Below are 15,100 nucleotides of genomic sequence, written 5' to 3'. Positions count from 1 at the left end.
CAAACGCATGAACTAGTTTTTCTGCATCACTCTGCGAGAGGATTTTCCTAATTTTTGCAATATTACGGAGATGGAAAAACGCTATTTTACAAACCTGATTAACATATGGTTTAAACGACAAATCCTGATCGAAAACAACACCAAGGTTTCTCACAGTTGCACTGGAAGCCATCGCAACACCATCTAGTCCCTTCCTAAGATGCTCTGGGCCAAGAATGATAACCTCTGTTTTATCTGAATTTAGAAGCAAGACATTTCTGGACATCCAGTCCTTGATGTCCCTCAGACATGCCTGAAGTTTAACTAACGGTTCTGTTTCATCCGGCTTCATAGACAAGTAGAGCTGCGTATCATCAGCATAGCAATGAAAGTGTATGCTGTGATTCTGGATTATACTTCCCAACGGCTGCATGTATAAACTAAACAAGATTGGCCCTAGCACTGAACCCTGCGGAACACCATAACAGACCCTTGACTGTTCTGAAGAAACCTCATGTACATGAACAAACTGGAACAAGGCAGCACGGTGGCTTAGTGGTTAGCACTGTTGCCTCACAGCAAGAAGGTCCCCGGTTCGACTCCCAGGCCCAGCAGGACCTTTCTGTGTGGAGTTTGCATGTTCTCCCCGTGCTTGCGTGGGTTTCCTCCGGGTACTCCGGTTTCCTCCCACAGTCCAAAAACATGCATGCTAGGTTAATTGATCATTCTAAATTGCCCGTAGGTGTGAGTGTGAGTGTGTCCGGTTGTTTGTGGGGACTGCGGGTGGAAACTAGCATTACTGCTAAAACCTGGTATATTTACACTGCTTAATGCAGTGTTAAAGAATATGCATTGTCCCGTCTAAATAACAACAACACGCTCTTACCTGTGCAGTAAAATGCCATGATCAACAGTGTCAAAAGCAGCACTGAGGTCCAGTAGAACCAATATGGACACTAATCCCTTATCTGAGGCCATAAGAAGGTCATTCGTGACGCGAACCAGTGCTGTCTCTGTGCTATGATGCATTCTGAACCCTGACTGAAAGACTTCAAACAGATCATTTCTATACAAATAGTCACATAACTGGCTTGAAACTGCCTTTTCCAGAATTTTAGATACAAATGGAAGGTTAGAAATTGGCCTATAATTAGCTAAGGTCTGGGTCAAGAGAAGGTTTTTTAAGTAAAGGTTTAATTACTGCCACTTTGAAAACCTGTGGTACATATCCTAAGCTTAGGGATAGGTTGATTTGGTCCAGTATTGTCACACCAATAAGAGAAAAAACATTTTTGAATAGTCGAGTCGGGATGGGGTCTAACATACATGTGGTAGACTTAGCTCTATTAACGAGTGAAGTCAGCTCAGGGAGGTCTATAGGATCAAAACAGTCTAGAGTCAAGTCAGAGCCTAGGGAAGTCGCTAAAGCTGAGGAAAGGCCCACAACCGGCTGGTTGATTTCTTCTCTAATTCTCGCGATTTTACTGTTAAAGAAGCTCATAAAGTCCTCACTACTGAGAGCTGCAGGAATGCACGGCTCCACAGAGTTGTGACTCTTTGCCAGCCTGGCTACAGTGCTGAACAGAAAACGTGGCTTACTTTTGTTATCCTCTATCAACGTTGAATAATAAGCTGTTCTTGTTTTGCGAATGGCTTTTTTATATACTATTAGAATATCTTTCCATTCACGATAGAGGTCTACAAACTTACAAGAGTGCCACTTCCTTTCCATTTTACGCACGCTTTGTTTCAACATGCGAATATCTGAATTGTACCAGGGAGTTAAGCTCCTGTGGCTAGAAACCCTCCTTTTCAAAGGAGCAACTTCATCTAAAGCTGAGTGCAACAGATCAGCAGTGTTACTAACAAGAAAATTAACATCAACATCATAGGTAGAACCCAGGTCACTGGCCTCTATTGCTTCAGTAGAGGCTTCACTATTTTCCACTGTCGCAAGATGAGCAATGGTCTCCTTAAATTTAGCAATAGCTTCATCAGACAAACATCTGCTAAAATAATACCTCCTGCCCTGCACTTCAACATCGACAACATTAAATTCAAACGTTATTAAATAATGGTCGGATAAAAGGGAGTTAACAGGTGACACCAACAGACCATCAGTTTCAACACCGTAGGTGAGAACGAGATCGAGAGTATGACCAAAACAATGCGTCGGCCCGTCCACTTTTTGTGAGATACCCATTGATTCTAGAAGAGAATTGAAAGCTAATTTAAGATTATCGCTTTCAACATCCATATGAATATTAAAATCACCCACTATGATGAATTTATCTGTACTGATCAATAATCCAGAAAGGAAATCTGAAAATTCAGACAAAAACTCTAGATAAGCGCCAGCAGGGGGCCGATACACTACCATTAACACAACTGGCTTCTCTGATTTCCAGCTCGGAAATTTCAGACTAAGCGTGAGGGTTTCAAATGTATTATAATTGCACTTAGGTTAAATTTTTGTTTGGAGACTGGAGTTATAAATTGCTGCGACTCCTCCGCCTCGGCCCGTGCTTCTAGGAATGTGATTATTAAAGTAGCCGGGCGGAGTTGATTCATTCAAACTAACATACTCTTCCTCCTGTAACCATGTTTCTGTTAAGCAGAAAACATCACTCCTGCTCTCTGTAATTATATCATTTACTAACAGAGACTTGGAGCTTAACGATCGTATATTTAGTAGTCCGCATCTAATTTTTCGGTCTCTTATTGGTACCAAATGTGCATTGGTTTTAATTTTTACAAGATTATTTTGGTTAACGCCTCTATAACGCCGCACCTGGTGAATTTGTGGAGGGCGGGGAACTGCAACCACTTCTAATTTGCTAGGCACCTGGTTAGAGTTACCAGTTACATCATGTAATCTTCTAGTTTTGTTGGCAGGCGTTGGTCCTCGAGAAGCAGCAGAGAAGTGTGTTAAACTACAGCTCTGCATCCTGGCCTGGACCCTGCGATGTCAGGGAGAGGGTCTAATGAAACAGGCCAAATTACTAGAGACAAGAGCAGCACCAGCCCGGGTGGGATGAATGCCGTCTCTTCTAATCAGAACGTTTCCAAATTGTCAATAAAGGCCACGTCGTTTTCTGAACACCACCGATACAACCAGCGGCGGAGCGAGAGCATGCGACTAAACATGTCATCGCTGGTCAGATTGGGGAGGGGGCCAGAGAAACCTACGGAGTCCGACATACTTTTGGCGTAGTTACACACCGAGACAATATTCATTTTAGTTACTTCCGTAAATCATATCTGTAAACCGCACACTTAAGTTACTTTAGGTTTAACCTGCAGTACACAAATGGTAAAATACATTCAACAACCAAAATCTTAATAAAGCTACAAAATAATATAGCCTACAAGCAACAAACAATTTCTTATTAGCTCATTACCTTCAATAAGTCTTGTGAAAATTAACTTTATCTCAGGGAAATTCACCTTTTTAATACAAAAACTGCTACATACATAGTAACTAAACAATTAACATGAACAAATATGGTCTTTGCCTTAACGAAATGTAATAAAATACATTTACTCATGCACAACGCATGTCAGTATTGAGTAATTCCACAAGATGGCGGCAAACGCACGTGTTCACTCTTGAACACAAAGAAAATATACTTTTTAACTTTAACAAAAATATTCTCCTCAAAGCTAAAACATATTAAGAAATGATTGAGTACCAGTTCCACCGTTAAACTAATTTAAAACATACCTGGAAAATAAAGGATCACACTGCGCTCGCTCTCCCCCGTTGCTGGGCGCGGACCAAGTAAACGATCCCTTATCCTGGCGGATTTAAAACTATTTTGTGCAAAATAAAGGATCTTAAAATAATAAAGGACAAAGCAGCTAGATGAGTGTCCGAGGTAAATAGAACGTGTCGCTGCATTATTCTCCTGTTTTATAGAGCTCACCCATCTTCTTCCTCTGGGTTCCCTCCTCCACCGGCTGGCAGTCAGTAACAGCGCCACCACATGATCGGGATGCAGGCCCAAGTGTGGGCCGCGGCCCTATGGTTAAGAATTAGGGGTTAGACGATTTCATAGAAAAACATTAATTACTTTCAGACAATTAATATGGATTCCGGAACAACATATCAACATCATTAGCATTAATTGAAGTAATAGAAGAAATCAATAACGCCACAGATAAAAGGAAATTTGAGGTTGGGGTTGTTGAAGAATATTATCAAAACCAGTTCAGAAGTCTGCTGTGGTGTAGTGAGTTTTATTCAGTAAGCCGGCGGTGAGCAGACCTACGCAGAGCGTGTCTGGGTTGGTGTGCTGACCCAGAGTGGTTGGAATCATGACTTTTTATACAGTAAGTTCAAAGTACAAAAGGCAGGAATAAACAAGCCAAGTGAGAGACAAAAACAATTTACAGTCAGATGTGATCTGTGGCCAAATGCCGTTATCGGGCATTTGGCATGACTGTCACTAAGTTGTAAATTACCCCATAGGGTGTTCTCGTGGTTCAAGTCTGTGGCCAAATGAGTTGGTATTAATGTATCAATCAGTCAGGAAGTTCATCATATGGCATTCCCGTGGTTCAAGTCTTTGTTGAAGCTAGTTCCAAGGTTTCACCCCTGCAGGGGGTAGGAAGCTGGAGTTTTACGTCAGCCACGGTGTCACAATGCTGCATCAGGGTATTCATTGATTTAAAGAAAGCTTTTGACACAATAAATCACAAAATTTTAATTAACAAACTGGATCAATATGGAATCAGAGGTATTGCATTAAAGCTGGTCAGCTGGTTACCTAAACAACAGGAGGCAGTTTGTGAAGTTGGGGGGCAGCCAGTCTGGATGGTTGGACATTGTTTGCAGTGTACCACAAGGATCAGCACTAGGACCAAAACTATTTAAAATGTTATTACTTGCGTATAAAGCCCAAAACGGCTTAGCTCCGCATTATTTGCCAGACCTGATAGTGCCTTATGTTCCTGGCAGAGCTCTCCATTCTCGGAGTGCAGGTTTACTCATAGTTCCTAGAGTATCTAAATGTATATTTGGAGGGCGGGCGTTCTGCTATCAGGCACCATTACTATGGAACCAACTTCCAATCTGGGTTAAGGAGGCTGACACCACCTCCACCTTTAAAACTAAACTTAAAACCTTTCTGTTTAGTAAAGCCTATAGTTAGTGTTTAGTAAACCTCTAGCTGGTGTTGGTAAATCTCTAGGTAGTGTAAACTCTAGTGTGTTAGAGTCGCTCCTGTAGTTTCTTGTGCTGGCCCCACTTTTTCTTCTCTTTCCCCACCCCCGGTCATCCCGTTGCTGCTTCCACCTGCCTGCTGTGCTGTTGACGTCCCCGACCCCCAGTCTGGCCCTCGGCAGGAGGGTCCCCCCTTATGAGCCAGGTCCTTGTCCACGTTTCTTCCCTCCTAAAGGGGAGTTTTTCTTGCCATTGTTTATGTAATAATTGCTCGGGGGTTTATGTTCATGTTCTGGGTCTCTGGAAAGCGTCTGGAGAAAACTTTTGTTGTATTAGACGCTATATAAATAAAATTGAATTGAATTGAATTGAATTATTTACCATATACATCAACGACATATGTAAAATATCAAAATTACTCAAATCCCTTTTATTTGCCAATGACACCAACTTTTTTGCATCAGGTGAGAATCTACAGCAGCTTTTGGAAATAATGGTCACATCTGAATTCAGTAAAATAAAATATCGGTTTGACAAAACTAAATTATCTTTAAATATAAGCCAAAATATAAGACAAAATTCATGATTTTTGGTAACAGGAATATGGATAACAGGGCTTCGATACAGATAGATGGAACGGACGTCGAAAGGGTACAGGAACAGGACAGGAAAAAATAGGGCGGCCGTAGCTCAGGTGGTAGAACGGGTCGTCCAATGATTGGAAGGTTGGCGGTTTGAATCCCACTCTGTCCCACTTGCTGTATTGTGTTCATTATGTCTTTAGATAGATATACTAAGGTTTCTTTTTTACAGACAAAGTTCCGACTTCTTACCTTCAAACTGACAGTTTCGGCGGATCTCCCGCCTTCCTCAGAGTGTCACGTGATGGGAAGTGACAACGTCCTTATCAGCTGTTTTTACTATGAGGGCGTGGCCAACCTGCCAGGTTTGGGGTGCAGCGGAGGAGAGAGAGGGAGATGCAGGTGTGCGCGTGTGGAAGACCGGTACACGTGTTCAGTTACTTTTCAGTGTGTCCTCCGTTAGTTTTAGTCGTCGGCCCTCACGCGTTTTGTTTGCTCTTATTACATGTTTGTAATAAATGTGCGAGGTTGCACGGACAGCATTTTTCCTCCGTCCTTTTTTCCCTTCACTTTCCCCGGACTCCTAACGCCGGTTACGAGCCAGAGACCGAATTAAAATACCAGCTCTCCCAACTACGGTTCAGAGATAGGACTGGAAAAGAAGAAAGGTAACAGGTAGTTTGTGGAGAGGTGGGATATGTTTGGACACGCATCGGGGCCGTGATATGAGGGGTAACGGAGCGAAACTGGAGCGGGATGACGCCCCGCTCCACCCGAATCATCCTAGAAAAGAAAATCCCGCTCTGCGCTCCTTTCAAAATTCGCCGCTCCGCTCCGCCGCTCCGCTCCGCCGCTCGCTCACGCTCCGCTCCGCTCACATGCTCTGCTCTGTACTGAAACAATTGGGCCCCAAGGTCAGAAAGGTTAAGAACCCCTGCGTTAGAACATGTTTCTCCTGGTGGTTTGTGTTAGAGTCAGCAGGTACGTTGGAACATGTTTCTCCTGGTGGTTTGTGTTAGTGAGAGTCAGCAGGTACGTTAGAACATGTTTCTCCTGGTGGTTTGTGTTAGTGAGAGTCAGCAGGTACGTTAGAACATGTTTCTCCTGGTGGTTTGTGTTAGAGTCAGCAGGTACGTTAGAACATGTTTCTCCTGGTGGTTTGTGTTAGAGTCAGCAGGTACGTTAGAACATGTTTCTCCTGGTGGTTTGTGTTAGAGTCAGCAGGTACGTTAGAACATGTTTCTCCTGGTGGTTTGTGTTAGTGAGAGTCAGCAGGTACGTTAGAACATGTTTCTCCTGGTGGTTTGTGTTAGAGTCAGCAGGTACGTTAGAACATGTTTCTCCTGGTGGTTTGTTTTAGAGTCAGCAGGTACGTTAGAACATGTTTCTCCTGGTGGTTTGTGTTAGAGTCAGTAGGTACGTTAGAACATGTTTCTCCTGGTGGTTTGTGTTAGTGAGAGTCAGCAGGTACGTTAGAACATGTTTCTCCTGGTGGTTTGTGTTAGTGAGAGTCAGCAGTGTTGGGCGTCGCCCATATGCCCATGTGAACTCTGAACTTATAAATGTATGAACATTTTGTGAATGTGTATATTCAACTTTGAAACTGCTCAGCTGAAAATCGGCTGCAATGTGCCTCCAAAAATGGCCGCCTTGCCATGAACTACAACCCCCAGCATGCCTTGCGTGGGGGGGTCGGCGCCTACAAGCGGCGCGCATCCAATCGCAACGAGGCACCGATGACGTCACCGCAGCGCGCGTAGGAACAAAACGCCGCGCTGCTCCTTTTTCGTTCTCTCTTTTTCCTTCATCAACCAGTGGGTCAGTTCGTCCACTTTTGGCTCCGGGCTCCGGGCCAAAGGGACCACGACCTTCCCCCCCCAAAGGGGGGTAAGAGGAGAGATCTGCGGCGTGCTCCAGCCGGTCCGGCCGGAGGATCAGCGAGGATCCACGGCGCGGACCGCGGCGCTGCATCCCTCTCTCCCTTTTTCTCTCTTCTCCACTTCATCTCATCCAAGCTGGATCTTTTGGCTCCGGGCCAAGATCCCATCTCCTTTTCTCCCCCCAGCTGGGGGGAGGTGTAAGGCCCGCATCGGATCGGGCCGGTCCGTTGGACCTGCAGCCCGTTGAAGCCGCGGTCCGCGGAGCCGCTCCCATTAACTCTTGGTCTCAACTTTTCATCCGGAGCTCCGACTCCCACTTCACGTGTCCCCGGTCCCTGGGAGCTGAAAAGGGGGGAAGAGCCGCTTCGAAGCTCGGGCCCCGGTCCAGGGTGAGACCCGTTCCTCTTTCCTAACCTCTCTCTCTGCTCTTGAGTTTCACCTGAAAGGACCTGTGGCCAGCCTGCCCCGCGCAGAACCGAGACGCATCCCGCCGCCCCGTCCGGGGCCACGCGCTCATCAGCCCGACGGTAACCCGCTCGTCCCAGAAGTGGGACGCGCGCACCCGAGACGACGTGATTGCCTCCGGACCGGGGGCATCCCATGCATTTAACTTTCATTTCATTTTTATTGATTGTTGTTTTTCTTAATTAATGGTTTTATAATGATGTAGTGTGCCATCAGGATTTATTTGGGTATTTAATTACATCTGCTTTGATACCCGTATGTAAATAAATTCTGATTGATTTTTAATAAGTGGTTTCTGTTGTTTCATGCAAGTTTCGGTCACAAACTGATTGTTTGAGCAGAGCCAGTGCTCGAATCTCACTCCTTCAATTATATTATACTATACTTAAACCTTAATCATCTGAGACTGATTGTCTGCTGTTAAGTTATCATTTTTTCCTGGATTAAGGCCCGGGGTGGTGCCCCATACGAGAATTATTATCATTTTGATAATTCAATTTGATAAATAGTCGACTTTATTTATTATTAATAATTATTAATAATATTCATTAATAGCCTTCGATAACTGATCAGCTTAGCTACCTGAGTGGCACAACAGCAGGTACGTTAGAACATGTTTCTCCTGGTGGTTTGTGTTAGTGAGGGTCCGGGGTGAAACCCTGGACCTTTAACAGGACTGAGCTCCTCCTCGTTCTCTCAGCCGTCGCTCCTCCATGACGGTGTCACACTCATAAAGATGGTAAATGGTAAATGGCTTACACTTATATAGCGCTTTCCAGCTGTACTCCTACAGCCCCAAAGCGCTTTACACTGCAAACATTCACCCACACACACACATTCACATATTCACACACCAGTTGTCGGCGGAGCTGCCATACACAACGGCGCTGGCCTGAACCGGGGGATTCAGTGTCTTGCCCAAGGACACTTTGGTGGACACAGGCGGAACTAGGGTTCGAACCACTGACCTTCAGATTCATGGGCGAACGCTCTACCAACTGAGAGATTTAGATCCAGAGATTTAGATCAGCAGACGTGGTTCCAGCACCACTCTGGTCTGCTGCCTCTTATCTTCACATGAAGAGAAGATGTGTTGCACATAAATGTTCAGAGTTGTGGATTGTTTCTGAAGGACATCAATCATCTTATTTTGTGTAAAACATGTTCTTGTTCCTCCTGCAGGTGTGGAACGTCGCAGCAGGAATAGCAGCAGGAGTAGGAGCAGCAGCAGCAGCAGCACAAGCAGGAGTGGGATTAGCAGCGGCAGCAGGAGTGGGAGCAGCAGCAGCAGTAGGAGTGGGAGCAGCAAGATTAGTAGTAGCAGCAGGAGTGGGAGCAGCAAGATTAGTAGTAGCAGCAGCAAGATTAGTAGTAGCAGCAGTAGGATTATTAGCAGTACTAGGAGTAGCAGCAGCAGCAGGAGTGGGAGCAGCAGCAGCAGCAGGAGTGGGAGCAGCAAGATTAGTAGTAGCAGCAGGAGTGGGAGCAGCAAGATTAGTAGTAGCAGCAGGAGTGGGAGCAGCAAGATTAGTAGTAGCAGCAGCAAGATTAGTAGTAGCAGCAGGAGTGGGAGCAGCAAGATTAGTAGTAGCAGCAGCAAGATTAGTAGTAGCAGCAGGAGTGGGAGCAGCAAGATTAGTAGTAGCAGCAGGAGTGGGAGCAGCAAGATTAGTAGTAGCAGCAGGAGTGGGAGCAGCAAGATTAGTAGTAGCAGCAGCAAGATTAGTAGTAGCAGCAGCAGGATGAGTAGGAGCAGCAGTAGGATTAGCAGTAGTAATAGGAGTAGCAGGAGGAGCAGGAGGAGCAGGAGCAGCAGGAGGAGCAGGAGGAGCAGGAGGAGCAGGAGCAGCAGGAGGAGCAGGAGGAGCAGGAGCAGCAGGAGGAGCAGGAGTAGCAGGAGTAGTAGGAGGAGCAGGAGTAGTAGGAGGAGCAGGAGGAGCAGCAGGAGGAGCAGCAGGAGGAACAGCAGGAGGAGCAGGAGTAGCAGGAGGAGCAGGAGGAGCAGGAGGAGCAGGCGCAGCAGGAGGAGCAGGAGTAGTAGGAGGAGCAGGAGGAGCAGCAGGAGGAGCAGCAGGAGGAGCAGGAGTAGCAGGAGCAGCAGGAGGAGCAGGAGTAGCAGGAGCAGCAGGAGGAGCAAGAACAGTAAAGCGGTTGTGGGACGTCAGGCATTAAAAACTAAGTCAAAGTAACTTGCATGTCAATCCATGAGTTTTATTTCATAAAGTTTGGTCAAATCCACATGATCTAACTTCAGAAATGAAGGTGTCAGTTCAGACAAGATTATCAATAATGTTTTTCTCTTCAACTAACGAGGAGCATGATATTTATGTCAAAGAAATCAAATGTTTAATCTGATGTAAACACAAATATGATTGAAGCTGAGCAGATGAATCAATAATAAAATGCATACATTTAAAATGAAGCATACATAATAAATATATAACATATATTACATAATTATAACTATCCCTCTCAACATGTATGTAGCATATATATATATATATATATATATATATATATATATATATATATATATATATATATATATATATATATATATTTATTTATAGGGATATTTATGTAGTTTATATAGTGTATATTTATATATATTTATATATCATTTGTATTTTCTATATATTGATATAATATGTATTTAATATTTAGCTTTTCTACATACTTATATGGATAATTATGTAGTATTAGGCATGTTTTGTTCTATCGTGCTATCGTGCTATCAAATAAGTAAAACTGTAAGTAGCCTACTGGATGTTGGGGAAAAAAGAAGCAGGAAACAAACATTTAAGTATTATTGATTATTATTGTTTTGTATTCACTTCTTCATCTTCATTTCATGTTAGAAATAAAATTTAAATTAAATTCAATTCAAATGTATATTTGCCTTTTTTTATCTATTGGACTAAAGTAATGCATTTCCAGCGTTTATCCAGCAGATGGAGCCAGAGGAAGTTTCCCTCCTCTCCTCATGGGGGAGCTGGCAGTTACTTTAGTGTAATTTACCTTCTGTCCACCAGATGGAGCCAGAGGAAATTTACCTTTAGTGTAATTTAACTTCTGTTCTCTACTCAGCCTATCACAGTCCACTACTCCCACAACCACACTCTTCCACTAATATTTATTCCTTATATAAAATAAATAAAAATAGCACAAAACAAAAACAAAACTTATAAGAATAAAAAAGACTTTATCCAGACTGAAACCAAACTTTTACCTTGAATCTCCCAAATTACTCATCCAATAATCAACTTATCCCTAGACTTAAGATGTAACCACATGTTTTTAAAGTTGCAGTTATTAAATCTTTACTTGAAAACCTTCTCTTGACATATTTTATCTAATTATAAATTTGATTTTGAACCTCCCATTTGTATCTAAAATTCCAGTTATGTGACCAATTATATAGAAATATATATATATATATATATATATATATATATATATATATATATATATATATATATATATATATATATATATAGACACACATACATATAATAATAATAATAATGATAATAATAATAATAATAATACAGTTTTTCACAATTGTTTAAACACATTTCCTGATAGACTACCTCACTTTCTCAAAACTCTAAACAAAAATTACAAAACTCACACACAAAATGCAAAATCCTACACTTCTCTTGCAAAAGCACACTCTACCCTCAAAACAGTGTTAACTCTTCACTAAATGGTATTTCCTTCTCAAATGTCAAACACATACATCATCTGAGTAGACATTTCTAAGCACCCACTGAACACTGATGTGCAGAATGGAAGACACTATATTATGAATGGAAAACACTATATGAATGCCTCAGTAGAATCATGCATTTGTATGTTCAGTGTTACACCTTCAGCTGTTGGATGTAATATATCACCATATAGTATTCTTATGTATAGGCTACTCAAATAGAAAACAACACACAATTCTTTACTGTAACAACAAATAATATTTTACAGTATTTGGACTCAAAAATGTGCAGTCCACTGGACATCACAGCAAGCTGTGGATGAAAACTTGACAGAAAATAGAAACGGAACAAAAGTATTAGGCTGCCTCCTGCCTTTCATCCCTGGCTGGCCACAGGACCTCATCCACGTCGCAGGCGATGTTCTCCCTGGCCAAGCAGCGGGGGAACAATCTCCTACAATGCCGCATGAAGCCTGGACAGGCCTCAGCAGTGACATCGCCACATGCGTCCTCCATGGCCTGCAGCAGTGGGATCCGTGTCTGAGGATTTCTCTCGTATACCTTCCATCTCCAGGCAGAGAAAAACTCCTCAATTGGGTTGAGGAAGGGAGAGTATGGAGGGAGATATAGGACATCAACTTCTGGATGGACCCTGAACCACTCACGGACCAGAGCAGCCCAGTGGAAACTGACATTGTCCCAGATAACAACGAACCTGACCACCTCTGTGTCCTCCATCTGGTCTGGCTGGACAATGATATTGTAGAGCTGGTCCAGGAATGCTTGAAGAAGTGCAGTGTTGTAGGGGCCAAGGGTGGCATGGTGATGGAGGACGCCGTGGTGATTGATGGCAGCACACATTGTTATGTTCCCTCCACGTTGGCCAGGGACCTCTGGCCGATGATATTCCTCCCTCGGCGCCTTCTTTTTACAAGGTTGAACCCCGCTTCATCAATGAATATGAATTCAATGGCAAATTGCTGATTGCATATTGCACAACAGCCTTTGGAGTTTAGAAATGTGGTTGACTGTGTGTTCTGTGTGAACAGCAAGAGAGGGAATTCAGGAAGAGTGTGCAGGGTATTGGGAATTGTGTGTAGTGTTGTGAGAAATGTGTGGTATGGAATGGGAATTTGAGTCTAGAGCAGTAAATGTGCTTGGAGTTCAGCAGGATTGGTTCAGCCACCTGACACATGAGTTTCAGGTTGTGCACATTGTGTCTGATGTTCCAATAAATGTGTTTAAACAATTGTGAAAAACTGTAAAAGTCTGGTACCAGATAAGCTCTAGCTCACAATTTAAAAGCAGATCAGATGAATCAGAGCGCCAGGGGGAGCCAGTGCAGCGATAAGACCGGTGTGATGTCATCGCTCTGGCCCCGCCCCCTCTGGTCCTCGCCAGCTCACCTGCGTCTGAATTCGGTAGCAGGTGTAAACTTGAAATACTCTTTTAGGACGACCCGAGGGCATTACAGTCATTACAGTAATCTATTCTACCACAAATAATGAAACCAACAACACCTCAGTGCTGGCAGAAGTGGTTGGACTCGGGCGATGTTATTTAAGAAGGGGCGTGACTCACCTGACAGGTGAGGTACGTGAGTCATGCTTCCTTTTATAATAAGCTGATGACATTAAAAGTCACAGAAACCATCTTGTGACTGAAGGAGGCGAAACGAATCACCGAAAACAGTCAGGTATTTAAAAAACCTAAAAATTTATTTTCGACAAAAATAATTACCAAATTCTTATATTCAGAAAGTAGGTTACCCAAGACGGACTTTCGAGAAAAATCTTATTTTGAATCTCAGAGGAATAGTTTCCTGTTCGTGGTCGAGCGAGAACGACACTGAAAAACTTGTGAAATCCCCGTCCATCAACTTTAGCGTTGATTGAGTTTAAATGTTAAATGTTAAATTTCACCACAGAAACCTCGACGCCCCTCAGTTGGACTAAAGGCCAGAACACCGTCAACACATGCTAATCATGCTAAATGTGCTATGTAAGCCCAGGCTAATCATGCTAAATGTGCTATGTAAACCCAGGCTAATCATGCTAAATGTGCTATGTAAACTCAGGCTAATCATGCTAAATGTGCTATGTAAGCCCAGGCTAATCATGCTAAATGTGCTATGTAAACCCAGGCTAATCATGCTAAATGTGCTATGTAAACTCAGGCTAATCATGCTAAATGTGCTATGTAAGCACATGCTAATTCTGTGTAAATTTGACTTGTACTAATTTAATGAAGTTAATTTTCTTTTAATTAACTTTGCTGTTTCTTTTATCTCAGACAAGGTTTCCAGGTAATTGTTTACCTAACACGTTTCGGAGGAAACCTCAGAGTGTTACATGAGATTACGTCATGTTGTTACATAATTTATCAGCTAATGTTCGCTGAACAATAACTCTGCTGCAGTTACTGGACAATGATATAAATATTATATATATATATATATATATATATATATATATATATATATATATATATATATATATATATATATATATATATATATATATATATATATACATATATAATATTATAATATTATATATTAATATGAATGTACTGTATATATATATATAAGGGGTGTCAAATTAGCATGTTAATTTTGATTAATTAATTACAGGCATTTTTAGTTATGTTTTTTAATCGCTTAATGTGATTTTTAATCTCTAACTTTACTTTTTCTGTTTACGAGTTGTCTTTATTAATAAATCTGTGTTTGTGCTTGAGTTGTGAGTAGAAAACAACCTTTAGTCCCACCTTGAAGTGGACGCTGATTGGCTGTCCCTGTGTGTGGGCGTGGTTAGCAACGCTGGTAGACTCCATTGTAGCTGGACAGGTGGGGGATGAGTAGGAGAATAGAAAATGGAGGAGAATGTAAAAGTTGTCGGTCCAGTTAAAGGGAATTTACATTTTTAAACGCCCGACAGATGATTCACCTCTCTGGTGATGCAGGGTTTCTAATTGAGGTAGAACTGGTTTTTCCACTGTGACTGTATCTACACAGTCCAACTATGTCACAGTTTGGTTATTCAGTTCCTTTTTTTTTTTTTTGAAACCTGTGTCTTTGTGTTTCAGTTCTGGTTCTGGCTAAACGATATCACAACGACGACGTAAAAAGTTTTTATGTATGAATGTATATGCGCTACTGCATCTAAGAGATCTTCGCAAATAAGCAAAGTGAACTCGACGATTTCGTGATGGATCATCGATGTATAACCTTGGCAATATTTCCAAAACCACAGTACCCCCCGCCGCAAGCTGATGCAGAAAACTTGCAGAAACAAAACTGTTTAATAGTAAAACGTGAAGG

General features: G+C 42.5%; 1 protein-coding gene across 1 annotated transcript in view; it reads left to right on the top strand.

Annotated features, from left to right (window-relative positions):
- Positions 1-10,556, top strand: part of LOC133451357 (GTPase IMAP family member 8-like) — a 40,551-nt gene extending 29,995 nt beyond the window's left edge. Inside the window, exon 6 of the mRNA XM_061730335.1 lies at positions 9,252-10,556. Coding sequence (XP_061586319.1) covers positions 9,252-9,815 — 564 coding nt within the window. The 3' untranslated portion in view covers positions 9,816-10,556. The remainder of the gene's footprint in view (positions 1-9,251) is intronic.
- Positions 10,557-15,100: the final 4,544 nt, after the last annotated feature.

The sequence above is a fragment of the Cololabis saira genome, chromosome 9, assembly GCF_033807715.1.
Source record: "Cololabis saira isolate AMF1-May2022 chromosome 9, fColSai1.1, whole genome shotgun sequence".
Lineage (NCBI taxonomy): Eukaryota > Metazoa > Chordata > Actinopteri > Beloniformes > Belonidae > Cololabis > Cololabis saira.
Note: the sequence above shows the minus strand (reverse complement) of the source record. Positions and strands in the feature narration are given on the sequence as shown.